Source organism: Notechis scutatus, chromosome 7, assembly GCF_049901735.1.
Source record: "Notechis scutatus isolate UNSWTSFEM ecotype Mainland chromosome 7, rNotScu1.2, whole genome shotgun sequence".
Classification (NCBI taxonomy): domain Eukaryota; kingdom Metazoa; phylum Chordata; class Lepidosauria; order Squamata; family Elapidae; genus Notechis; species Notechis scutatus.
The window spans coordinates 1962778-1989988 of NC_142015.1; the positions used below are offsets into that span (position 1 = coordinate 1962778).

Sequence of the window (27211 nt, forward strand, 5' to 3'; positions counted from 1 at the left end):
GTCCATGTCGCGACTCGCGTGACGTCACGGCGCCGTGTCGCGCCCGCCTCAGAAAACCTAACCGCCATTACTGTACTCGCTGCCCTGCCCCCCCACATCCGCACAAATACACACAACGGGCCGAAATGGGTTGCGAAACAACTCGTGAAGCAGGAAGGCTTTGGGGGCCCGAGGAACATCCCCCCCACCTCCCCCGGTTCTTGGGGACCGGGGCTACCTCGGCGGTGCTGAGAGGAAACAAGGGGGGGGGGGGAGAAGGAGGAAGAGGGGGAGAAATACTACGAATCCCAGCAGGCTTTGCGGCGAGGGCACTTCCGGTTCTGCCTTCTCTAAGGGACTTTCGCGTTGGATCCAGCTTGATAAAAACAAGGAACGGCAGGCAGGCCGTGCAACCACATAGCCCATTCTTCCCGGCGAGGGGCTTTCTTTCTGACTCTCAGGTGAGTGCTGAGGCCGTCACTCCCGCGGGAGCGAGAAGCAAAGCTTTAAAATTGCAAGTCTGTATATTCCTTTCCAGATGGTAGTCCTCGACTTACGACCGCAATGCAGCCAGCCTTCCCGCTGCTAAGCGAGACGGTTGTTAAGTGAGGTTTGCCCCCATTGGATGATCTTTCTTGCCACAACTGTTGAGGCCGTCATTACAGTGGTTAAGTCACACACAGACACACCCTTTTCCCTGCTCCTTTTCCTTCCCTTCATTTCCTATTTCCATCCTTTGTTTCTTTGCCTTTTATAATAATAAGCCAATACAAAATTTAAAAAAAAGATAAGTTAGTAACCCAGAAGGATGCAAAAGGTGGATCATGTGACACCCCCTCACACACACACTGTGACCGTCATAAAACCAAGCCACTTGCCCAGTGTCTACATTTTGTAAGTCTGAAAAATGTCCCTTTTTTTCCCCCACTGCTTTTTTTTTGGGGGGGGGGTGTTAATTTTTTTAATTTTATATTTTACAATAATTCCATCTTTCGGTTCAACCTTATGTTCACAGGCCAGGGGTCAAGCGCTCCGTTTTTTAATCCCATGACCGTAAACGAAGCCCTCCTGCTGAAAGAAAACCTCTTCATTTTATTTGCAGGGGTTTTAAGGTTCGGTTCTGTTGTGACCACTTGGTGTTCCGATGAAGGACTCCTTGACCCTCCTGTCCCGCATCCAGGCACACCCGGATTCCCGTTGCTGGTTCCTAGCTTGGAATCCTACAGGGACACTGCTGGCTTCGTGTGGTGGAGACCGTAGCATCCGCATCTGGGGGAAAGAAGGTAGGCTCAGGTGATCAGCTTGTAGATACTTGATTAATATGGTTAGTCTTGGGGTGCCGAGATCAGGCAGGGATGTTGCCAAGCACATTGCCAGGTGCTTTCTCTCTCACCAGGTGATGCCTGGGTGTGCAAGTCCCTTTTGGGTGAAGGGCATCAACGGACCATCCGCAAGGTGGCCTGGTCCCCCTGTGGGAACTACTTGGCTTCAGCCAGCTTTGATGCAACCACCTGCATTTGGAAGAAGAACCAGGATGATTTCGAGGTACAGCATCCAACTTTGTGGCTGCTAATTCAGATTTGCTCAATGGAGAGATAATACGTTTAAATTGCTATATTTGAGGATTAACCAGTAAAAAAAAATTAAGGTTATCCTAAATCCTTCGTTGTGTAACTGCTCTTGTAGATTCATTTGGTTCCAATATTTTCAAACGAGCATCACGTGCAGCAAGAGCATTGTGAAAATAAAGCGGGAATGTACACAAAATACGACTGCATCTGGAAATGTTGCAACTCGCAATAACAAATATTTACGGGGCGCAATTTATAGTACGCTAGAGAAATGCAATTCAGAACTGAGCAATTCAAATCTTGCCTGGGTGCAAAATTGGAATGCAGTTAAAAAGAGGGAGCAGTGAGAATCTCAATGGAGAAATAAAAAACATCAAGTCACTTTAAACATACTTTTCTAAGACAAAATTTTTCTAAGCCTTTTGTGACTTTCTGACAAGCAAAGTCAACGGAGAAGCCAGATTCATATCATTTAACCACTGCAGTGATCCAGTTAGAAAAGGCCAAGAAAAGGCAGTAAAATGGGACAAAACTCACTGTGATGACCTGGAGTGTAAACACAAACGTAACAAAATCCAAAACGTGAATAAATGTCCTTTAATGCCTCCAACTTGGCCCCACTGGTTCAATAATTCTCAGTTGGAGATGAAACGTACTCAAAAATAGTCTTCAAAAGAAAGCCATACAGTCCGAACTTAATGAGCAGATAGAGGTGAAATAAAAAACCAAAACAGACTACAATGAAGGAATTTCCACAATGGACCAGGATAAGTAATTACCAACTTCAAGGAGATAACAAGGCAGAGTCTGTTGGAAGGATGCCAACCAAGATAACTTCAGCCCAAAATAAAACATGCTTTGCTTCTGACAACGCTGTGTTTTAACCGTCTCTCTTATATACTAGTCTCCCCAGCTGCAACCAATGAGGGGGATCATGGATGCTTCCTCTCTCGTAAGCCAAGTTGTTTCGTTCTCCATTCCTGCGTGTCCTAGGATGCAGAGGGCCTGGTTCTTCCTCTGACTGCCCAGCCGGCCTCTGCCCTTCCCCAGCCTCCTCCACAACCTCCAGACCCACACCTCCACTCCGGGCTGTTCCTCCTCTCCCTCAGAGTCCGACTCTAACAAGGGCATGACATTTAGCAACATAAATTTTGAGCTCAGTTGTACTAACAGTCAAGGCAAAAGTCAGCAGAATTCCAGGAGGCTGGACTTGGATCACTTGTGAGAACGTGGTGATTCCAAACTGATGGTGTGTTTGACTCCACCCTCCCGGTCATCTCCTCCGCTGCCCGGCCATCGCACATTTCTCTTTGTGGTCTCAGATTGAAACGTCCCCTCTCTCTTTCTCCACCCAGTGTGCAGCGACTCTGGAGGGCCACGAGAATGAGGTGAAGTCTGTAGCCTGGGCCCCGTCCGGCAGCCTCTTGGCTACCTGCAGCCGAGACAAAAGCGTCTGGGTTTGGGAAGGTGAGCGAGAGCTTGGAGAATCGTGGGAGGCAGGCAATCCTTTGGCAATAGGGGTAGGTTGGCAGGAGGGGGGGGGGGGGCATTGGAATTTTCAGGACCTGTTACGATGCCCTCACCAAGTGGCTGCCAGGATAAGCACGGCTAATCACAACCCCGCTCCCATTTGATCCCCAAAGTGAAGGAATGCGCTTCTGTCCTCACAACCCCACAGAACACGGCACTGCTGTGGCTTCTGGTTTTGCTTTCCGGGCGTGCAGGAAGGAAGGACTGCTTTCTAAGAATGTCAAAGAGATTCATGTAAGTCAGGCTTTTTAAAATAATAACATTAGGGAAGCTGCCACTGTCAGCCAGATGTTCAGACCAGATTTGGCATTTTGGTCCACCTATCAAGTCCTTCCCAAGGATCTGGGCCAGGCAGATGTGGATGCTTGATGGTGTTGGAGATATTATGGCAAGTTGTAAGCTGTTCTGGCTAAAGCTGCCTTTCACCATTGACCGATGGGGATTTTGCCATTGCCAGTGATACTATGAGTAGTAGTATGGTTTGTCACGGAGTCAGCCTGATGTTCAGACTGGATTTGACATTTTTGTCCACCTATCAAGTCCTTCCCAAGGACCTGAGATAGGCAGGTGTGGATGTTTAATAGTGTTAAAGGTATAGTCACGGATGTTAGCTGTTCGGGGTAAAGCTGCCTTTTGTGATTGGCGGATGGGGATTTTTATTCAATCACTTTTTTTATCAAATCCCCCCCCCCCTCCTTCTCCCTTATAGTGGATGAAGAGGATGAATATGAGTGCATGAGCGTCCTGAATTCTCACACGCAGGATGTGAAGCATGTCGTCTGGCATCCTAACCAAGAGGTGAGTCCCGCTTTCTTCCTTGGGGTAGTGTTGTAATGACAAGGCAGTCGAGTTGTTTGATCATGAACAACTGAATTATGATGATGATCTTTATTGGAGTATAGTCTTGCATTTATATACATTTTTAGTTATCCTCCATCATTGGTTAACTTTGGTTACTGCTTAACTTTCGTTACTGTTTAGTACAGTAATCCATACAATTAATTATCTCTAGTTAAAGTCTAACATATGTCTACTTCCCCTCTCTAATCCTCCTTTATCCATAGATTAGTGACTTTGTTTGCCTGAGTTGTATTTGCTTGGAAACATTCTTAATCTGAGGTTTGCCATCCGAGATTGGAACATTCCTGCAATTACAACTCTACAGGGTAGGGTAGGGAGCTCTCCTTTTCTGCGTTGCTACAACAACTGGAAGATTGTTTTTGTGAAACAAATGCAGAGATTCTCTGGAAATGGGCATTTTCCACGTAGCCCAGCAGGCTGTAAGTCCTTTGTAGATTCTGTAACAGCTTTGTTCCCCTAGGCCGTCCGCCTGGTAAACTTGGCAAGATTCATTTTTCTCACCGCGTACATGTAGACATCCAAACTAGACTGTGTTGTTTCTCTGGGTCATATGATAGATGTGGGTATATGCATAATTTTGTATTTATGTATTTATTTTGTCATGGTTATGTAGTGTATATTGGAGGTGGAGACCCTTTTGAGAGCTGTCTGCAGATAAATTTCATTTTAATGTATGACAATTATTGTACATCCAAAGTGAGAATGAAGTTATTCCAAAGTCTTAAGTCTTTGGTTCTTCTGGTGATGCTGATTTGGATTTTTTTGATCTTGGGTTTGTTTTTTCCCCTCCTCCCAGCTGCTGGCATCTGCCAGTTACGATGACACCGTCAAACTGTATCGTGAGGAGGAAGACGACTGGGTGTGCTTCAGCACCTTGGAAGGGCACGAATCCACGGTGTGGAGTTTGGCTTTTGACCAGAGTGGAGAAAGGCTGGCTTCCTGTAGTGACGACAAGACCGTGCGCATTTGGCGCCAGTTTAAGCCAGGCAACGAGCAAGGTGGGTGGTACAGCATGGTGCCCTGTGTTACATCGCAGGGGATAGAACTCTTTATTTATTTATTAAAATGTATTTGCCATCCACCTTGCTACAAGGTGTCCCTGGGCGGCTTACAACATTGCAATAAAAATTCAAAATGATGATGAAAAGATGGGAGGGAAGGGAGCATGATGGGGTCGAAAGTCCCTACCGAGAGCGGTGAGTACAGTGGAGAAGATGATAGGGAGTTCTCTTCCCGTTATTCAGGGTATTGCTTATAAATGCTTATGTGCCTAGAGCTCGAAGCCTTGTTAGAGACCCCACACACCCGCTTTACGACCTGTTTCTGTTGCTCCCCTCTGGGAGGAGGTTTTGAAGTACTTTCTAGCAGGGCCACCAGATTCTGTAGCAGCTTTGTTCCCCGTGCCATCCATCTAGCAAACTCGCAAGATTCGTTTCTCTCCCGTTCACACATATACATTCGGACCAGACTGTGTTGTTTCTGTGTCATACAATATATGTGGGTCTATGCATAATTTTGTATTTATTTATTCCGGCATGGTTATGTAGTGTATATTGGAAGTGAAAGCTGTGTGCAACAAAATTTCCACTTTAACGTACGCCGGTTAGTGTCCATTCAAAGTGACAATAAAGTTATTCTGGTCTTCTAAATTAGTCCATCAACCAACTCAAACATGGTACCTGGGTGTCACTAGCTTTAAGAACTGTAGTGATTCAGATAACAGATAACAACCAGAGTTGGAAGGGACCTTGTGGGTCATCTAGTCCAACCTCCTGCCCAAGCAGGAGACCCTACACCATTTCTGGCAGAGGGGAGTCCGATCTCTTCTTGAAAGACTCAAGTGATGGTGCTCCCACAATTTCCGAGGGCAACTTCTGTTCCACTGGTTCACTTAACTACTGTGGCAAGAAAGGTTAACAACACTGTCTCACTTAGCAATAGAAATTTTGGGCTCGATGATGGTCATTAAATTGAGAATTATTTGTATTAGACTGCCTGCATCTGAGTAAGGTTCTGAGCCAAGGGCAAAATCCTGGTTACCATAAAAGTGGGTCACTTAAGGGCCACCGTATCCCCCTTCCCACCCAATCGTATTTCCTATCCCAGCAACTATTCCTCAACACACACACACACACACCAAACCCTTGATTGGACCTCTCTAAACCTCCCCTCCCTCCCCTCCCCGCAAAGAAGCCTGAAGCCCCTGCAGCAGAGCCAAGAGGCAGCAGCGTCAGGAACTCCCTTGTGTGTTTCAGGTGTGGCCTGTAGCAGTCCCGATCCCATTTGGAAGTGTGTTTGCACCCTCTCTGGCTTCCACACGCGGACCGTCTACGACGTGGCATGGTAAGTGGAGATGCTTCCCGCCCAGAGCGTCCTGGGACAAGCTGAGATCTGTGTCGAGGACGGGTTGTTGTTGGGGGTGTTTTGCAAGTCGTGCACCGTTGTGGATGAAGGAGTAGCACAACTTTTTAATTGCTTCTCTACAGAGGAATGTAGGTCCGTGAAAGCTGTTTTCCACTGTGGAACCTTTTAAGTTTTGCAACTATTCCCGATTCCTACAATCAAAGCCAAACTCTGCCTCTTTGCAACAACATCTTTGGATAAAGATGTTTTAGCTACTGTCGTATAGTTGTCTTAAGACACTAATTTTACCTCTTAACCTTCCCCACCAAAGCACAGAAAAAGAATAGCTGCATCTCTATAAACCGGCAAGAAGCCACGTTCTGTATTAGGGTAGGACCACAAGAAGAACAAAGCTAAGCCACCCCTGCTTAATCTAGTGGCCTGAAAAAAACCAGGCATCCCATTTATAAAATCAATCGATCCTTCTCCCTATAAATATGAATCGTGCATGCTCCCCATCGTCCTTGCAGAAATTGCAGGAAAGAAAGGGGGGTAACCGGAGGCCTTTTAAGAAAAGATAGGACAGCCACTTCTCTCAATTTGCATGTCTCCTGCTTGAGCAGGGGGTTGGACTAGAAGACCTCCAAGCTCCCCTCTTTGTGTGGCACGGTGGCCTAGTGGTGGAAGACGCTCACCTTCCACTTGGAAGGTTGAGAGATCAACCCTCGGTAGCAGCAGATGTTTCCTCTCCTAGGGCGGGGAAAAAAAATATATTTTTTTTTGCTGTGAACTCCATGTAGGCATCAGGGAGGGCACCTGGCCAGTAAATGCTCAGTTCCACCCCACCCCGAATTAAGGGATTACATCGTAAAAAGGGAGGCATTTCACGCTCAGCTTCTCTTTCAAACGCCCCGCTACGTTCTGAGCCATCTAATCCTAAGGCGGAATGGTTTTCTTTTCCAAATTCTTGGCAGGTGCCACCTGACAGGTGCCTTAGCCACCGCTTGTGGGGACGACGCCCTCCGGGTGTTTGAGGAGGAGCCCCTCTCGGACCCTCATCAGCCCACCTTCTCCTTGGCTGCCCACGTGGCCCGAGCCCACTCTCAGGACGTGAATTGCGTTGCCTGGAACCCCAAAGAGCCGGGCTTGCTGGCTTCGTGCAGCGACGATGGAGAAATGGCCTTCTGGAAGTACCAGCGCCCAGAGACCTGCTGAGTATCTTCTTGTCTCCAGGGTGGGGTTCACAAGCACAGATTCCCCCCCAGAAAAACAACAACAGCTAAACCTCCTACAAACTGATATGTGGTCGCTGTTTCCATCCTTTCCGAAGAACTGCAGTTCCCCACTACCTTATCAAAGGAAAACACTGGATTTAACTGAAAGGGAATCTTGATTGTTCTCTGATATATGGATCCCAGGGTATTAGTCCCAAAGCAGAGTGCACTAAAGGGGGAATGTCAAGGTTCTCCTCCCTTCTACGCCGGCTTCAGAGTAAGTGAAATCAGAAGCTTGAAATGTTGGTTCCTCCTTGATAAAACCAGGAAAGGGAAAGGAGCTGTGATTTGGGCATCTATACAAAATGAATAAAATAGAACACCTGTTGTTCACCTTGACTGCTTTATTAAACTATAACTTCCCCAACCTGGGGCTAAGGTAAAACACAAAGATTTCTCTCTCTGGGGAAAAGGAAAGAGACAGGCTGGAGGAAGATGGGAAGGATGGATTTCAAAGGGCAGGACTGATAGTACAAGGTTTGGGCTTTTTTGCCAAGGAATGTCTTCTTCGGGATTTTTTTCCCCCCCATTTATGATGGGCACCTAGTTTTTCTCCACTTCCCATTTCATTTTTAAGAACAATCCTCTCTAAAATCAATTATTTTTCACTTGTGAATGACCCGATGGGGACCAGCTTTTTCATCATTTCCTTCACCTTATCCTCCATGTTCTTTCTCATCCATTGAAATATAGCTGCATTCACCGTTCCAATCGTCTGATTTCCCCCCCCCCCGGCACGTTGCAGTTCCCGCAAACCCATCCAGCTTCTTTCCAGCAGGAAGACAAACCCGCGACAAGTAGAGAAAAATCACAATGCAGGTTTCTTAAGAGCTTCTCCTTCCCCTCCTCTTTTGAACTCCTGACAGTGGACAAATGTATTAAAAATAGACACCCCCCTCACACTCACTTGACAGTTTCCTCCAGGCAAGTCGATTCAGCTTGCTTCCCCGGGACGGAATAATCAGGTGTGCTGGTAAGCCTGCTAGCTTTTGCATGTTCCACACCTGAAGGGATGACTTGGGAATGTCTACATGTCAAACTGATGTGCTCAAGTGGAAGCTCTTAGTGGAAAACAACACGCTATGTGGATGTGGAGAGACAGAGAGAGTCTGCCCTTGTGGTGGCCCAGTGGTTAGAATGCAGTATTGCAGGCGGATTCACTGCCCACTGATAGCAGTTCGATCCTCATGGGCTCAAGGTTAGCTCAGCCTTCCCTCCTTCCCAGGTGAGTAAAATGTGGACCCAGCTTGTTGGGGGACAGAGGCTGACCCTGTAAACTGCTTAGAGAGGTCTGGAAAGCACTGTGAAGCAGTGTATAAGTTTGAGTGCTCTTCCTTCCTTCCCTTCCTTCCTTTCCTTCCTTCCTTCCTTCCTTTCCTTCCTTCCTTCTCTTATTCTCTTTCTCCTTCATGGTGCTGCAGTGCTTAGAATTCAGTATTGCAGGCTAACTCTGCCCACTGCCAGGACTTCAATCCTGACTGGCTGATGGTTGACTCGGCCTTCCATCCTTCCAAGGTAGGTAAAATGAGGACCCAGATTGTTGAGGGGCAAGAGGCTGACCCTGTAAACCACTTAGAGAGGGCTGGGAAGTGGTATAGAAGTCTAAGGGCTACGGCTACCTGCTGGTTATGTCCCAATAATGACTTATTTTTGGCCAACTACAAAGCCAAAAAGTTGGGTTTGATCTAAATACACCGGGGGAGGGAGGGGAGGGAGAGACTTGCATGATGGCCTGGCTATAAAAATCAAGATAATTTTAACGAAGTCCTCTTGTGTCCCTCAATTATTCACCTGCAATTAGTTCTCTGATCTTTTGTTCCCTGGCACTTTGTTCCCCTTAACACGTAGCATTTTCTTCCATCGATGCCTGCTCGTTGTAGCAAAACAACAACTACTTGCATGATGAATTACTGAAGTGGCTGAATCATCTGCACATTTCTCCGGCATCACCTTCCTTTGACGCAGACACATCCCTGAAGCTGTACCACTTCCTAAGCCACATTAGCTGGTTTCCTATTTTGGCAATGCAAGGCTGTTAACTCCGAGGGTCTCGTCTCCTCTCCTGCACTCTAAATAATAGCTCAGTGGTTACTCCATCTGTACTTTACAATTTCTCATCTGGCAGCTGTTCAACTTCCTGACATGCTTCACTTCCTCAAATTGGTTCATTAATAGGGTTCTTGCCACTTTCCAAGTATTACAAGCAGCTTTTTTTTCAAATCCAGCGGCATCTGTTCACCCTTTTATTGCGAAAGAGCTGTTAAGAGTCAGCCAAAAAAACTAAAGAGATTCCACTTTCAGCAGCCATCAGCATTGTAAAGCCTGGCCGTTTGGCTTCCTGGAACTCTGAATTCTGTTAAAATTGATGCAGGCAGAATACGGAAAACGTACGATCGGTTACAAAATCTGCGACCTGCAAAGGATTAATTTTTGCTAATGGAACACAGCTTAGAGGAATAATTTTGTCCTATTTAGAAGAAAAAGGGTGCCTGCAGCTTCTTTATTTAGACCTCCCTCTGACTCGTGGAGGAGCACTTTATTCAGAGGAGGGCAAGACTCTATTTAAGCTCCTGCAATTGAGATTGTTTTTTTTTTATTTTAAAAAAAGGGATTCTCCATTTACACCAGATAATGAATGGCAACGATTATACAATTCACGTGCAAGAAAATGCAAATCCATGTAGTATAGGAGGTTGGGATATTGGAAGGGCATCAAGAAACATGCAGAACAAATATATACCACTTAAGACTTATATACCACTTCACAGTTTTTTATAGCGCTCTCCAAGTTGTTCATAGAGTCAGCCTCTTGCCCCCCAACAATCTGAGTCCTCATTTTACCCACCTCGGAAGGACGGAAGGCTTGAGTCAACCTTTAGAAGGAAGGAAGGGAAGGAAGGAACTAAAGAAGGAAAAGGAAGGATGGAAGGAATAGCACTAGCACGTAGCACTTATGTCCCTCTTCACAGTGCTTTTACAGCCCTCTCTAAGCAGTTTTTACAGAATTAGCAAATTGCTCCCAACAATCTGGGTCCTCATTTTATCGACCTCTGAAGGATGGAAGGCTGAGTCAACCTTGAGCCTGGTGAGAATCGAACTTCTGGTAGTGGGCGGAATTAGCCTGCAATACTGCATTCTAACCACAGGGAGGGAGGGAGGGGAGGGATGGATGGAAGGGTTTAAAAAAAGGGAAGGTAGCAATTGGAATAGCCCTTAGGCTTATATACCGCTTTCCAGTGCTTTCCAGCCCCCTCTAAGCAGTTTAGAGAGTCACCATCTTGCCCCCAACAATCTGGGTCTTCATTTTACCAACCTCGGAAGGACGGGAGGCTTGAGTCAACTTTGAGCCAGCCAGGATCCAGCTCCTCACAGTGGGCAGAGTGAACCTGCAATACTGCATACTAAGCACTAAGCACTAGGCACCAGGAAGGAGGGAAGGGAAGGAAGAGCACTTATATACCACTTCATAGAGCTTTTACAGCCCTTTCTAAGCGGTTTAAAGAGTCAGCCTCTTGCCTCCCAACAATCTGGCTCCTCATTTTACCGACCTCAGAAGGACGGGAGGCTTGAGTCAACCTGGAGCTGATCAGGATCGAACTCCTGGCAGTGGGCAGAGTCTACCTGCAATATTGCCTTCCAACTCCTGCACCACCACGGCTCTAACAACTATCTTCACTTGGACTACTCTGCCCCCAAAAGATGAGCCGAGTTAGTTCCTGGAAGTTTTATTTTGGAAAATTAGCAATCAATTCGGCTCATTTACTCCAAACACCGTACATAAAAGCTGCGGCTTGTTTTGCTGAGATTTAAAAAAAAAAAAAAGGAAAAAAACCTCAAAAGATGCTGGCAGGAACAAGAAAAGGGTGGAAGTCCCTTTTTACACCCGTTGGCTGAGGCTTAGACGGACGCAGAAGAACCGAGAACATCACCGAAGCCACCTTGGTTATCTGCTCCAAGAAAGTCCACAATGGCTTTATGAAGAAGGTCCATCCCCAAGGATGATGGCCAGCCTGTCACTCAGTCGGAGTCGCTGTCGCTCTCTGCCTCTTTGACGTCCACGCTGAACTTGTACTCTTGGTCGCAGCCCATGTAGGCATCGCTCATGAAGTAGAGGGTGTAGTTGTGTGTCCCCGTGGTTGGAGCCACAAAATCCAGTTTCACCTAAACAGCGTTAAAAGAATTGGGTTTTTAGAAGAAGGAACCTGGTTTGGGGGAACGGCAAGGAACTGAGCTTGCCTGCCAAAGGGTTGGGGTTCATCTATTAATCTCCCTGCCAGATGGACTCATTAAGCCGCGGTGAGAAAGAAAACTTTTTGCCGGAGCTGCTGGCGCTCCTAATAAAGGGATCATCGATTTAACCGCAGAGGGTTTGTTGTGTTTGGGGAGCTGGGTCAGAACAACCATCAAGACTGTCATAGAAGTGGGAGTGTCCTACCTTGGCCTTCTGCTGCAGCGTCAGTCGCTTGATGGAAATGAGGCTGTTGGATTTGGAGTCGCCGATCACCACCCACCAGCCTTCCTCACGTTTCTGCAGGGAGGAAGCAGCCAAGAGGACAACGTGGGAGCGGGCAACAACGGGCTGCTCTCAGCCCCAACGGGCCCTTGGAGACAGACAGACAGCGGGCCCCAGCTCTGCCTCTGCCTCCTCATCGGAGACTTCCTGGCCCAGGCTCTCCCCACTCGCCTGACCCTGCTGCTAGCTCTGCTGGCAGCCGCCAGGGGGGCCACAACACAGCCTCTCCCCAAAGCTGGATCGTTCACCGGCTTCCCAGAATCTTCCTCCCAGGACCCCACTCACCTGTGGGAACAGCGGGGCAATCACGGGCCCGGTGACCTCCTCCTCTCGCTCCAGCTGCACCAGCACAATCACAGGGCCTCCACTGGAGAAACAAAGCGAGGAGATTCACACGTTTTCCCCGCCCCTCTACTGTTTACAGCCTTCGCTCCCTTCCCAGTCCAGCACAAGCAACAGGTTGGAAGGATCGACAGATATGCTAAAACCATGGCAGTTTCCAGCATGGAATCCTATCCCCGGTTTTTTTTTATTGGCGCCTTCGAGTCGGTCTCAACTCCTGATGACTGCCTGGACGCCTCCCTGCAGTTCTCTTGAAAAAGGTGACCCAAAGTGGTTTGCTATTACCTGCTTCCCAAGGGCTAAGGGGGGGGGGACCCCAAACCAGCTCTCACAGAAAGAGTTGAAGGCAGAGAAGGAGCCTCTGAATGCCCCATTTATTTATTTATTTTTTAAAAAAGGGAGAACCTGAAAGCTATTAGAGAAAAAGTCTTAGAAAGTCCAAAGCATTTCATGCTCTTCGGGAAGGGAAGGGAAGGGAAGAACAGAGTTGGAAGGGACCTTAGAGGTCTTCTAGTCCAACTCTTCTCAGGCAGGAAACCCTCTACCATTTCAGACAAACAGTTGTCCAATCTCTTCTTCAAAACTTCCCGTGTTGGAGCATTCACAACCTCTCGAGGCAAGCTGTTCCACTGATCAACTGTTCCAACTGTCAGGCAATTTCTCCTTAGTTCCAGGTTGCTTCATTTCCATCCATGGCTTCTTGTCCCGCCCTCAGAGTCTTTGGGAAATAGCTTGACCCCCCCCCCCTCTTTTTTGTGGCAGCCCCTCAAATATTGGAAGATGCCATCATGTCACCCCTTAGTCCTTCGATCCCCTAATCCTCTTCGTTGCTCTTCTCTGCACTCTTTCTAGAGCCTCCACACTTTTTTTTACATCGTGGGGACCAAAACTGGATGCGGGATTCCAAGTGTGGCCTTTACCGAGGGATTGTAAGGCGGTACTAATACTCTAAAAAGAGCATCTCCTAAAGCTTTGCAAGAGGGACAGGTGAACACTTCACCTGATCTTGATGATTTCAAAGTTCTGCAGTAGCTCCTCAGTACAAATTACTGCGAAGCTGATTCCCAAATTTGTCATTCTTCAGCTTGCACACACACACACACAAGCACGCTCCCAAACTAGCCCGCTCTGAAACCGAAGAGCCAATCCCTTCTTTCAGCCTCTTTTTTGTCCTCTTCCCTCCTTCCTCTCCCTCCTCCCCGGCAGCCAAGCCCACCCCACGCGTCCTGCCTCCGCCAAGAAGCCGCGAGAATAGTGAGAAGGCAAAACAGCTCCCGCCGGGCTGCGTCGCCCCGCAAGCCCTTCCTCTTGCAACCTTCCCGGCCGCTGCCTTACCTGCGGATGCTGTCCCTCTCCACCACCTCGTAGGACAGTTCGATGTTGGGGTATCGGTTGCAGAAGCGAGCCACATCGGCAATCTGGGTGTCGGAGAGCTGGAGCAGGACGTTGCGCTCCTCGTCTTCCATCTCCATAATGTCAAAAACGCTCTCCACTCCCTGCAGGAAATGACAGGCGGGGGGTGAGCAGGTGCTGGCAGCCCCCCGCCCCCAGGAGGAAAAGCTTCCGGGTTACGGTGTCATTGAAAGACACACACACACACACACAAGCAGCTGACACACGCATCAGGATCGGTGGGGAGGCATTTGTGGTCCCACCTCTGGGGTGTTTCTTCAAGTCCTTTGCTTTTTTGGCAATGGCAAGAAGGAATCAGGGTGAACTACCCACAGGCAGCTGTCGCTCTGGGGGTCAGTCATGAAGTTCCTGATTTCATAACTTCTCCGGACCGCAAGCAGTCCGGAGCACGCTCTGGAATAAAGCAGGCCTCCTTCGGGGACAGAGCGACTTGAATTGGGGAGATGCTCCTCTCTGGGAGGGCCTGCTTCCAAAAACGGCCCCGAAAGGAGCTCTAGGGACACGGGCTGTGGTGGCACACTGGTTAGAGTGCAGTAGTGTAGGCTGCTTCTGCTGACTGCCTGCAATTTGGCCGTTCGAATCTCATCAGGCTCCAGGTTGACTCAGCCTTCCATCCTTCCCAGGTGGGTAAAATGGGGACTCAGATTGTCGGGAGGCAAGAGGCTGACTCTGTAAACCACTTAAGAGAGGGCTGTAAAGTGGTATATAAGTCTACGGGCTATTCTTTTCCTTTCTCCTCTCCTTTCTCCTTTCCTTCTCTTCCCTTCCCTTCCTCTTATTCCTTTTCTCCTTCTCCTTCCTGGTGTCGTACTAGTTAAGAGTGTAGCATGGCAGGCAAAACTCTGCCCACTGCCAGGAGTTCGATCCTGTTCAGCTCAAGGTTGACTCAGCCTTCCATCCTTCGAGGGGTGGGGAAAACGAGGAGCCAGATGGTTGGGGGCAAGAGGCTGACTCTTAACTCTGTAAACTGCTTAGAGAGGGCTGTAAAAGCCCTGTGAAGCGGTATATAAGTCTAAGTGCTATTGCTCTTCCTTCCTCCTTCCTTCCTTCCCTCCCTTCCTCCCTCCCTCCATCCTTTTTCCTTCTTTCCTCCCTCCCTCTTTTCCTCCCTCCCTCCCTTCTTCCTTTCCTCCCTTCATTCCTTCTTTCCTCCCTCCCTCATCCTTCTGTCCTTCCAAGGTGGGAAAAATGAGGAGCCAGATGGTTGGGGGCAAGAGGCTGACTCTTAACTCTGTAAACCGCTTAGAGAGGGCGGTAAAAGCCCTGGGAAGCGGTATATAAGTCTAAGGGCTATTGCTCTTCCTTCCCTCCCTTCCTCCATCCTTTTTCCTTCTTTCCTCCCTCCCTCCCTCTTTTCCTCCCTCCCTCCCTTCTTCCTTTCCTCCCTTCATTCCTTCTTTCCTCCCTCCCTCATCCTTCTGTCCTTCCAAGGTGGGAAAAATGAGGAGCCAGATGGTTGGGGGCAAGAGGCTGACTCTGTAAACCGCTTAGAGAGGGCGGTAAAAGCCCTGGGAAGCGGTATAGAAGTCTAAGGGCTATATTTGCCTAAGTTGGGGCCCTCCCTGGTTCTCAATTATTCCTCAAGAAAGACAAAAAGCAGCTCAAAGACTTTCGGCCAAGCTCAGCCCTTGGAAACCCCTCACCCTTCCCAGTAGGTTGGCTACTTTTACAGCACAGTCAGCCGGCCAGCCTAGCCCAGAGTTCTCGCTCAAGCAGGTTGGATATAAATCTTGTAAATAAATGGCTTGGTTTGATTTTTTTGTTTTTAAATACTCGTGCAACCGGGCACTCCGTTCTCCCTCTCCTCTCCCGTGGGAAGGCCTGCTGTGCCCTCGTCCCAGATGGCTCCACCCCACTGAGCTGGAAGGGCGGAGCCCGCGAGTCTGCGCTCACCTTCTCCGTGCAGCGCTTGATGTTCTCGGAGGTGAAGTGCGGCAGCTGCTTCAGGTAAGAGTCCTTCGACCACATGGCCTGCGTGACCATCTGGGCCAGCTCCATGGCCGCCAGGGCGGGGCTCAGCCAGCCGTTGCTGGAGAGGACGTCCACGCAGGCCTGGATCAGCCGGATGGCCTGAGAAACGGCAAAGGATCGGCTTGAGGGTGCCGGGTGGAGCCCCTGCTGAATTGCCCAGGGAGCCCATGCTCCGGCCAGACCCGGAGAGGCAAGGCCGTGCCACATAGGACCTGGCCATCCCTCCCCGCTGTTCTACCCCCACCACCTGTTCTGGTTGTCAGGATCTCAGCAGTTCCCCCCATTTAAATCATGAGTCTCGAGCCAAACTTTCAAAGGATTTATTGGGAGTAAACATGCCAGCACTGCCTGGGTGCAGCCGACTCTGAGACACATCATTCACTGTCGCCCTTGACCCTGGTTTCCCCCCACACACACACACCCCTCTGGGTGTATCCTAATTCATATCCTCCAATGGGACACATCCATAGCCTGGAGTCATCCATCATGCTCTCCAGTTGGAATTTTGCATGGCAGAAACATCAGTCACCTAGTTACTATCTTTGAAAACATTGATGGGATGCACTTTTGGCTTTGCAAGCTGCTGCACTGCTCCCCCTTTCTCCCTCTTTCTGTTGGCAACTCTAAAAAGACCATAGAAACATTTTATGAGTTGACGCTTGTACCTTGCTCAGAATCTCCTCGGTGTCCGATTGGAGCTCCGCACTTAACTGCATCCGCGACAAATGCGCTTGCAAAAGGAGGTTGGTTTTGATGTGGGGGTCGTTGAACTTCGGGTTATTCAGCTTGTGGGGCACTTTCTGGGCCAGCTGGAAAAGGAAAAGGAAGGAAGGAGGAGGGGGGGGGCTTCTAAGCATGATAGACGACCGTACACTGTCACAAACTGTCATCTCCATCTGCTGCCCACGGAGGCCCCACTTACATTTAATCAAAGGAAGGGTTTACGCTATTGAGATTGGAGCGTTCATTGGGCAAAATATGCCTTTTGGGGGGGGGAAACACATGGGATCTTGCAAGAAACCCGCCTGCTTCTTGCAATCCGCTACGTTTCTTCTTGATAAGGGATCCCTGGAGATAATTGTCCTTCCGCACATTCCTCAACAAAGCAATTAAGACAGAGAGCAACTATGGCTGCCCCTCTCTGCAGCTCGGATGGGAGACACGGAGAAGATCGCAGGAGCGGAAAAGCTAAGAGACAGAAGTTCCCACAGAATTGGGTTTTTTTAAACTTCAGCTACTGAAAGTAGCCCAAAATCAGAAGGAGCCCAGTAGGCGCCTTTTTCCCCAATTAACGCATTTGATTAAAAGACAGAAGCTAATAAAACTATCGTCCATTCTCTTTATACTGGCTGGCTTTTGATAGGAAGACTTCCCAAACACGGAGTTTTTCTAAGAACGGGAAAAGACCACCTCTGAAAAACCCAAACGGATTTGGGGGGAGGGAGGGAGGAGGGAGTGGGTGGGCCGCCTTTGGCCACCTCTCTGTTGGGTGAGCGAAGAATGGGCTTCAGTTCTTAAATTTTATTTGCTGCCCGTCTCACTCCCGAGCAGCAGAGAATCGGGCTTTCCCCCTTAGCTAAAGCCACCGAAGGGCTGGCTGTGGAGATGTAACCATTGAGTAAAAGTCACCAGAAAACCCACCGGAGAACCAGGGTTGTGGCCTATCGGCTCCCGGCCCCTCCAGCAACCAAATCGGAGGAGGTGGTGTGGGAGTCAGGGTCAGCAGCAAGGCAACCTGGGAGCTCTGAGGGGGGAGTGCGAATGGAGCCGGCAGAGAGAGAGAGAGAGAGAGAGAAAGAGAGAGAGAGAGAGAGGAGTGGGGCGGGGAAGAGAAAGAAGGAATGAGGGAGAAAGAAAGATCGAGACAGAGATATAGAGTGAGAAACATCAGAGACAGAGAGAGACAGAGAGAAGGAGTGGGGGGGGAGAGAGATGGAGACAGAGACAAAGAGGAAGAGAGACAGAGAGAGACAGAAAGAGAGATGGAGAGAGAGAGAGAGAGAGACGAAGCCTGAGCCGCCCATCAGCCCTCAGATGGAGAGTCAACAGCCTCCAGGTCTGGAGGTGGCTGATGAGGAAGAGGAGGAACAGCCGGGTCCAGTGCCTGACACATGGATGCACAGAAGGCAGAGGAGAGGAGAGCAGTGGAAATCTATGGGCCGGCCCTTGGGATAGAAGAGCCACTGCTGCTAGCGAAGGCCCCACCCTAGCTGTGGGGATCAAAGGCAGGGGGTGGAGATAAATAGGTCTGGCAGACAACTATTCATCTCCCCTGCCAGATGGACTCGTTAGCCTGCCGTGAGAGAGAAACCTTTTGCCGGCGCTCCTAATAAAGGAATCACTGATTTAAATACAGAGGGTTTGTTGTGTTTGGGGAGCTGGGTCAGAACAACCAGGAACCTCCCATGGCAGAGAGAGAGAGAGAGAGAGAGAGAGAGAGAGAGGATTATTCCCTTACCTGCCGCAAGAGGTTGTCCTCGTGGTGTCTAATGGGAATATTCTCATATTCCGCAGCATTGGAGATGATTTCAATCAGGCCCCTCACTTTCGTCTTGGCATTCAGGGACATGCTGAAGAGTTCTAGAAGCGGGAAATTTGAGAAAGGAAGGGAAGCTGCATCACACGCCGAGCAACAAGGCTGGAGGCCGTGGCAGCAACGGACACGACACCACCACCACCGCCACCTCTCAATCTCTCTCCCCCCCCCCCCAGACCCATTATACCGATGGTGGTGTAGTTGATGTAGTAATAAGCTGCGATCATGCCCAGATTCAGAGGCGCCACGTCCATCTCGTCTTCCACACTGATGCACTTGGACTGCTCCAGGTCACTCAGGGTTTGCTCCACCAACTCAGAAAGGTGATCGGAGAGATGACGGTGGGACACACCTGGGCGGAGGAACAGATCGAAAGTCAGGAGCTGCACGTCTGGAGTGGCTGGGAAACTGCCCAGGAGCTGCCTGGAATGGGTCTTGGGGGGGCGGGGAGCAGGCAGGGAGAGGAATCCAGGTGTTAGGATCCCATCACTTAACCTCATTGAAATCATGAGTCTCGAGCCAAACTTCCAAAACCTAAAAAGGATTTATTGGGAGTTAACATGCCGGCACTGCCTGGGTGCAGCCGACTCTGAAACACACTATTCATTGTCACCCTTGACCCTGAGTTTCCCTCCACCTCCTGGGTGTAACGTAATCCATATTCTCCAATGGGACACATCCATAGCCCAGAGTCATCCATCAGGCTCTCCAGTTAGAATTTTGCAAGGCAGAAACTTCAGTCATCTCGTTACAATCTTTGAAAAACTATTTATGGAATGCAGTTTCGGTTTGTGAGCTGCCGCACTGCTCCCCCCTCCCTTTCTGTTGGCACCTCTAGAAATATTTTATGAGTTGACACAGACTAGATAAAGGCAAGGGACCATGTCTACATGCTGCAGCAGGGCTTAAGAATGTTTTCTGACATGAACTGACATATTAAAAGGATTGGGAGGCTTAAACCATCGATGTCATGCCCCAGTCGGAGTCTGACTCCGAGAAGGAAGAGGAACAGCCGTCAGGGAGCAGGAGAGAGGCTCCGTTGGCTCTGGAGGAAGCTGGGGAAAGGCAAAGTCAGGCTGGGCAGAGCAGGAAAGACGTAGAACAAGGGAGAGGGGGTTTAGATGAAGGCCAAGGCCCACCCCCCTCTTCATCCTAGGGCACGCAGGGAGGAACGGAAGAGGGAGCAATGTGGGTTATGAGGGGGGAAAGGGCCCTGATTCCCTTCACAAGGCACACCTGGGAAGGGAGTTTAAAGGAGAACCAGTTGGAAGGGGCGTTTGTCAGGAACAAACATTGAGTTTATCTAATGTGGGCTGCTGTTATCTGAGTTCCTGGCATCCTCCCAAAACTATTTCTGGAATGGACTTTTGATTCCCAAGTGGCCACGCTGCTCCCGACTCCTCCCTTTCTGCGGGCAACTCTAAAAAGACCATAGAAATATTTGATCAGTTGACACCAGGAAGATTGGGACAGCGTCCCTTTCACCTTGCAGGTTGTAATAGTTGGGGTTCTGGGTCATCCGGCGGTACAGGAAGGTCCAGGTGAGGTAGTCCACCGCGTCCTGCTTGTTCTCAATGGTCTTGGTGACAATCTCGGCATTGAAGTGGTCGTGCATGCAGTGGTCAAGGTGAGACTCCACCGGAAGGGGCTCGTAGAGGAACTTTTTGAAGAAATCCTGGAAGGGAAGAGCCAGAGTGATATTTAGCGTTTGTGGGGAGGGAAATTGCCTGCTTAAAATGAGGGTTTCAGGAGAAAACGGTTCCAGAACGGAAGAGAAGAACCTGCTCCGAACAAACCACGCCAACACAACATGCAAAATCAATGAACGATCCCCCACATCCACCCACTGTAGGTTTGCTTCAAGGGTGTAGGTTTTTTTTTTTTTGCAAGCCAGAGTTCATCAAGTAGAGGGGAGCTTTTCAGGCCGAATGCCCGGAAGGATCTAATTTTCTGATATTTTCAATGATTTTTGAGGGCTATTTAATCTGGAGGTAGCATAAGAAGAACCTGCAGCAGCTTCACCTCCCACCCCACCCCACCCCACCCCCCAAAAAATCCTGTCTCAAACACGAGCCAATCGGGAATAAGATCACTTTGACATTCTCCGAAACAGGTTAGAAATCCATCTACCTAAAGAACCAATCAACAGCCAGGTTCAAGGACCCACCAAGAACTGGTTCTCTTGGAATTTCTTCAAAAACAAATCAATCAAAAGTCCATCCAGATAAGGAACTAACTTCCTTGAACTCTGGGAGCAATCAGAGAGCACCTTGCTAAATTCAAATACAGATGAACAGAGTTAGAAGGGACCTTTGTAGGTCATCTAGTCCAACCCCACGCCCAAGCAGGAGACCCTACACCATTTCTCACAGAGGGCAGTCCAGTCTCTTCTTGAAAGCTTCCAGGGATGAAGCTTCCACAACTTCTGAAGGCAACTTCTGTTCCAAGGGTTGTTCTCCCTGTCAGAAAATTCCTCCTTATTTCCAGGTTGAATCTCTCCTTGATCAGCTTCCATCCATTATTATTTCTTGTCTGGCCTTTGGGTGCCTTGGAAAATAGCTTGACCCCTTCCTCCTCTCTGTGGCAGCCCCTCAAATATTGGAAGGCTGCTCTCCTGTCTCCCCTGGTCCTTCTCTTCCCTAGACTTCTGAGGTTCATAATGTAACTCAGGGGTGTCCAACCTTGGCAGCTCTAAGACTGGAAGGGACCTTGTAGGTCATCCAGTCCAACCCCAAGCAGGAGACCCTACACACCATTTCTGACAGAGGGCAGTCCAGTCTCTTCTTGAAAGCCTCCGGTGATGAAGCTCCCATGATTTCTGAAGGCAACTTCTGCTCCAGGGGTTGATTGTTCTCACTGTCAGAAAATTCCTCCTTATTTCCAGGTTGAATATCTCCTTGATCAGTTTCCATCCCTTGTTTCTTGTCCTGCCTTCGGGGGCCTTGGAGAATAGCTTGACCCCCCTCCCTCCTCTCTGTGGCAGCCTCTCAAATATTGGAAGATGCTCTCCTGTCTCCCCTGGTCCTTCTCTTCCCTAGACTAGAGTCCAGATAGTTCCTGTTCATTGATTGTGAGTTACTGAGAAGTCCTTAGCAGCTAACTCTGCCCCTGAAGATGCCAACCAAAGTGGCTGGCAAAATATCAGGCCCCCACAATGCTGAGATTGTGGCCACTCAGCCAGAAAGCTCTTCACTGCTAGAAGGATCTCAAATCTGAGGAGCCCCAGTTCCCATCTTTGCTCACCTTCTTGGACCCCTGGCACATAATAACACAGCGTCCTTCATCATCCTGCAACGGGCGGTTAGCACGGCCCACCATCTGTAGGACATCGTAGATTGGATAGTCCACGTACCTGCCACCAGGGGAACAATTCACAAGCTAGTCAGTTAAGAACCTGGTTAACTGTTTGGGGCACAGCTTGCAAACTGAATCTGGGATTGCAAACTTAAATGATGTTTTCATGCCTTTGTCCAGGACAGAGGTTAGCTGTAAGCAGCAACAGCAGCTGTGATTTTAACTAATTAATGAAAGCCCCACTTACTCTCTCTGACCTCTTTGTGAATAGATCATATACCTTTAACTGCATTAGACATAAATCCGTGTTTTTACATATATTCCACATTGCTCCAAGGTGAACATTTTAAAGGTCAAATCTCATTTGCATGGAGAGGCAGCTCTAAATCTTGCAGCAATCTCTCTGGACATTAATAGAGAGGTTCTGTAAAGCACAAGGGACCATAGTTTAATCTTAATTTAAGAGAACTGTCAAGTCCTGAAGGCAAACCAACTTCCAAGGCCCCTTGAGATCTGGATTTCAGCAGCAACTTTTACAGATTAATTGGAAAAAGAGAGCCAGTTTGGTCTGGTGGTTAAGGCTACAGGTTAGGAGGCTGTGAGTTCTAATCCCGCCTTAGCCACGAAAGCCAGCTGGGTGATTTTGATCCAGTCAACACTCTCTCTTCTCTCAGCCCAACCCACCTCACAGGGTTGTGGTGGTAAAAATAGGAAGTTTGCGGGCTACGTTTGCTGCCTTGAGTTACTTATAAACATAACTAGCTCGATACCTCTGCTTCTCTACGAAACTATGTGGTCAGGCTTAGTTTTGGGGGAGGAAAATAAGGGGAAAAAATTCTGCCTCTGCCTACCAGCATCCATCGGTATTCATCTGGCTAGAGTCCTGTCAGTGTGTGAGATAGTTGAGGGCTGTTTGGAAACTGAAACAGTATTTGCTGTGTGAGCAAGGAGACAGCAAGGAGCCTGGGCATGGCTTAGCTCAACTGTTCTGGACTAAAGCTGCTTGGTGCTGTGAAACTGAAACTCCTCTCCTCTGCTTGCGTTTTGCATTTGGAAGAGATTTCTTTCCAGGTGGGGTGGGGGAGTAGAACTCCTTAGCATCAGAGCGTGTTAATGAATAATATAGGAAAATACTCTAAATGCTCTGAGGGTCATTTGGAAAAAAATCCTTTCTTAGTGAGCCCCTAGAAGCCAAGAGGAACATAAGTGCCACATTTCAAGTTTGTAGGCTTGACGGTTCTGGAGATTTTGTGATGATGCTTGAGTGGTATTTTGCTTTTATATAGAGAGATAAAGGCATAACGTAAGTAAATAAAAATTAGAAAAATAAATAAATTTAAAAAAAGGAAACCCCACCCCAAAAGTCAACCCAACCCAATTCCAACTCCCTCTTCATTTCCCCCATCGCACCCCAAACTGCCACCCGCTTAGTGGCGCTTCCAGACAACCCCTCCCCAGGACCCTTCACTCACGCGTGGATCTTCCCGTTGTAGTACTGCGTGTCCATGATGATCACCAAGTGGGCAGCCAAGTTCATTCCCCAACAGAGGTTCCGTGAAGCCACCACCACCTGGATGGCCCCTGAGGAGAAACCACCAAGGAGAAACAGTCTAGAACCGGAACCACCACCTAGGCCAGGGGTCTCCAACCTTGGCCACTTTATAAGACTGGTGGACCTCAACTCCCAGAGTTCAGGGAGTTGAAGTCCACCAGTCTTAAAGTGGCCAAGGTTGGAGACTCCTGACCTAGGGAGTCATTCACTCATCTGCTTGCCAAGAAATCTACCCTAGTAGATCGCATGAAGTATTAGTACCGCTTTCTGAAACGCTAGTAAGGCCACACCTGGAACACGGAATCCCAATTTTCATCATAGTGCTACAAAAAAGACATTGAGACTTTGGAAAAAGTCCAGAGAAGAGCAGCTAAGAGAATCAAAGGCCTGGAGACTAAACCATAGGAAGAACGGCTGCAGGCTTTGGGTCTGGCTAGTCTGAAGAAAAGAAGAATTAGGGGTGACATGATAGCAGAACTTCAGTATTTGAGGGGCTGCCAACAAAGAAGAGAGGGTCCAAATATTATTATTATTATTATTATTATTATTATTATTATTATTATTATTATTATTATTATTATTATTATTACTACTACTACTACTACTACTACTACTACTACTACTACTACTTTCCAATGGATGGAAACTAATCAAGGAGAGAACCTACCTGGAATTAAGGAAAAACTTCCTAACAGCGAGGACAATTAACCACTGGAACAGCTGGCCACTAGAAATTGGAGCCGCTCCATCACTGGAGGTTTTTAAAAAGAGACTGGACAACCACTTGTCTAAAATGGTATAGGGTCTCCTGCCTAAGCACGGGGCTGGACTAGAAGACCTCCAAAGTCCCTTCCAGCTCTGTTCTGTTCTGTTCTAATTCCGTTCTATTCCATTCTTCTCTGCAAATTTATTTTTTCCCCCAGTGGAAAAGTAAAAGCACGCTCTGCCTTCGTGGTCTTTTACGGCAATATTACAGTTTACTAGCTCATCTTTCCAGCAGAAGGCATTGAATCCATGAAGTGGTTTCCCTGTGAATCTGAAGTTTGTTTGTTTGTTTTCCAAGTTAGGCCTGTTTTGGGGCTCAGTTAGTCTGGCGTTTTTGTTTTTTTTCCCCTTTGCCGCTTTTACCTGAGCTAAACAGCTGCTCCACCACCCGTCGTTCCATCGAGGTCAGCCCCTCGTGTAGGTAGCCCACCCCATTCACCACCGTCTCCTTCAAGGTGTTGTCGTTCAGTTTGTCCACGTAAGGAGCCACGTCCTTCTCGGTGCAGTGCAGAAACCTGTCGGGACAGGAAAACGGGCAGATCAGAACGGCTGCGCCAGCCGGATCTTAACCAGCTTGTCCTCCGTGAAGGAGAAGGCGGCTTTCCCAAGGACCGGACTCTTGTCGGGCAGGGAAGGGAGCAGGAAACGGGAGTCGAGTTCGAAAGCACTTCTGGGTCTGTGTTGTGGCCTGTCGGCCGCCGGCCCCTCCAGCAGCTGAATCGGAGGAGGAGGAGGAGGAGGAGGAGGTGTGGGAGTCAGGGTGAGCATCAGGGGAATGGAGCCGGCAAAGAGAAAGAGAGAGACAGAGGTGGAGCCTGGGCCATCTGCCAGCCCTCAGATGGAGAATTAACAACCCCCAGGTCTGGAGGTGGCTGATGAGGAAGAGGAGAACCAGCTGGGTCCAGTGCTTGACACGTGGATGAGCAGAAGGCAGAGGAGAGGAGAGCAGTGGAAATCTATGGGCCGGTCCTTGGGATGGAAGAGCCATCGCTGGTAGCGAAGCCCCTCCCGAGCTCTGGGGATCAAAGGCAGGGGAGGGAGAGGAATAGATGTGCCAGACAACTATTATACATCCCCCCTGCCCGACAGGCTGGTTAGTCCGTCTCTCCCTGCAGTGAGGGAGGGAGGGAGAGACAGAGACAGAGACAGACAGACAGACATTATTTTGCTGGGGCTGCTGGCACTCCTATTAAAGACAGGAGGGTTGGTTGTGTTTGGGAGCCGGGTTCAGAACACTCTACCTGTGTCTCTGGACATCTGAAGCGCAGGTGGTGAGAATGTCGATGGCCGTGAGCCGGGTCTGCTTGCGAGAGGGAACGAACACGATGACCGGCTTCTTGGGAGAATGCTTCATGATGGCGTGGTAGACGGGCTTAGCCATGGAGAGCAGGCGGGTTTGCGTGTGGCTGATGTTGAAGCCCTGAAAGAAAAGCAAGGGAAGGAAACAGAGAGAGAGAGAAGACGAATAGCGTCAAATCTACTGGCTGGGCAGAACTTTCAAAGGAAGAACTGCAATTAAAAGCCCAGCGACAGCATGGGAAACGAAGCTGAGATGTTGAAAGGGACAGAAAGGGAATCCATTTCGCCCAAGAACACGCAAAGGCTCGTGTCCCCGTCAGAGCCTACATCTGCAGAGGAAGATGAACAGGACGACCGAGAGAGGCTAAGCAGCGAACACGAGAGGCAGATGTCAGGCGATGAGCAAGGACCGCCCCCTCCTGATCCGAGAGCATGGAGAGTGGAGAGAAGGCGAGAACAGCGCAGACTGACCCAACCACTCGGGAGGACAGCACCCCGTCCCTCTTCACGAGGCACACCTGGGGACCGAGACTTAAGGAGATGCTGTGGAGAGGGGCATTTGTCGGGAACAAATGCTGAATTCCTGGAGTGTTGAGTGCCAAAGTTTGGACTTTCCTGGATTCCTTGCATTCTTTCTGGATTTCCGGATTACTTACCGTGCTCCCTTGCTTCTTGGATTCTTCAACTTGCCCTGCTGGGTTTATGCAGCTGTGGTGTTCACAGCGTTGGGCTGGACTATTTGCAGCCAGAGGCTGATTGAGGGGTGTGTGTGTGTGTGTGTGTGCGCGTGTGTTTGTCCTCACTTTGCTCTGGGACTTGGGAGCCTTTGGGGGAATTTGGAGCTGCCTGTGTTATCGCTGTGCGGTGCCCTGGGTCATCACACCAACCTTCTGTCAATTGATGAAGGTGACCCCGGAGGTCAATCGAGCAATGGACCGATTGGCAGGAGGGCCTCCGCCTGGCCGGAGCTGCCCGTTTGAAAGAGCGGGAGGCTTACCTGGATGTGGAGCTCCAGAGGTACAGGGCGCACATTGGGGTGGAAATTGAAGGTGGCCGTGGCGCTGCAACCAAGCCAATGGGCCACATCCTTGGCATTGGACAAGGACGAGCTGAGAGCCACAATGCGGATGGGCCGCTCGATCTGGGAGGAGATGTAGCGCATTCGGGAACAGATCACCTCCAGGACTGGCTGTGAAAGGAAAGCAAAGTTGAGTCAGGGACACCCAGTTTCCCTCTGACAGTTGCCACTATTGAGCCAGGCTGTCAACTCATAAAATATTTCTATGGTCTTTTTAGAGTTGCCAACAGAAAGGGAGGGGGGAACAGCAGGCAACTTGCATTCCATAAATAGTTTTCAAAGATAGTAACTAGGTGACCAAAGTTTCTGCCTTGCAAAACTCCAACTGGAGAGCCTGATTGATGACTCTGGGCAATGGAGGTGTCCCATTGGAGAATATGGATTATGATACACCCAGGGTGTGGAGGGAAAACCAGGGTTAAGGGTGACAATGAAAGACATGTCTCAGAGTCGGCTACACCCAGACAGTGTTGGCATGTTTACTCCTAATAAATCCCTTTTAAATTTTGGAAGTTTGGCTAGAGACTCATGATTTAAATGGAGGGTAACTGCCGGAGCCCTGACACAGGCTCTATCTGTTCCATACCTCTGTGTTTGGCTTTTCTTGCCTTAAGCGTAAAACCTTATTTTTCTTGTCACTGAATTTCATTTTGTTAGAAAGGGCCCAAGTGTCCTAGTCTCTGGAGAGCCATCTGGACCTTGAGCCAATCTTCCGGGGTGTTGGCTGTTCCTGCCAGTTTAATGTTGTCTGCAAATTTGAGGCGTTCCCCTTCTATCGCCTCATCTAAATTGTTTATGAACAGTCCTTGGCTTAAGGTAGAACCTTGGGGGATCCTACTTACTTACTTCCATAGACACGTAATTCCATTAAGGGTTCAGTATGATTTGTC

The 27211-nt window shown here is 49.0% G+C and overlaps 2 protein-coding genes across 2 annotated transcripts in view; one reads left to right on the forward strand and one right to left on the reverse strand.

Annotated features, from left to right (window-relative positions):
- Positions 1-28: 28 nt before the first annotated feature.
- Positions 29-7891, forward strand: CIAO1 (cytosolic iron-sulfur assembly component 1). Its single transcript, XM_026688679.2, has 8 exons — positions 29-440; positions 1082-1262; positions 1376-1524; positions 2906-3017; positions 3790-3878; positions 4738-4939; positions 6197-6284; positions 7259-7891. Exons 2-8 carry the CDS (start codon positions 1124-1126, stop codon positions 7497-7499), a joined length of 1020 nt encoding a protein of 339 aa, XP_026544464.1. The 5' UTR covers positions 29-440; positions 1082-1123; the 3' UTR covers positions 7500-7891.
- A 3376-nt stretch (positions 7892-11267) lies between these two features.
- Positions 11268-27211, reverse strand: part of SNRNP200 (small nuclear ribonucleoprotein U5 subunit 200) — a 52496-nt gene continuing 36552 nt past the window's right edge. Inside the window, exons 32-45 of the mRNA XM_087969891.1 lie at positions 26241-26432; positions 25186-25364; positions 24308-24459; positions 23100-23208; positions 21577-21685; positions 19819-20008; positions 18521-18685; positions 18256-18377; positions 16463-16606; positions 15720-15896; positions 13749-13909; positions 12357-12438; positions 11994-12086; positions 11268-11719 (exon numbers count right to left, since the gene is read on the reverse strand). Of these exons, the coding sequence (XP_087826017.1) occupies positions 11576-11719; positions 11994-12086; positions 12357-12438; positions 13749-13909; positions 15720-15896; positions 16463-16606; positions 18256-18377; positions 18521-18685; positions 19819-20008; positions 21577-21685; positions 23100-23208; positions 24308-24459; positions 25186-25364; positions 26241-26432 (2019 nt within the window). The 3' untranslated portion in view covers positions 11268-11575. The remainder of the gene's footprint in view (positions 11720-11993; positions 12087-12356; positions 12439-13748; positions 13910-15719; positions 15897-16462; positions 16607-18255; positions 18378-18520; positions 18686-19818; positions 20009-21576; positions 21686-23099; positions 23209-24307; positions 24460-25185; positions 25365-26240; positions 26433-27211) is intronic.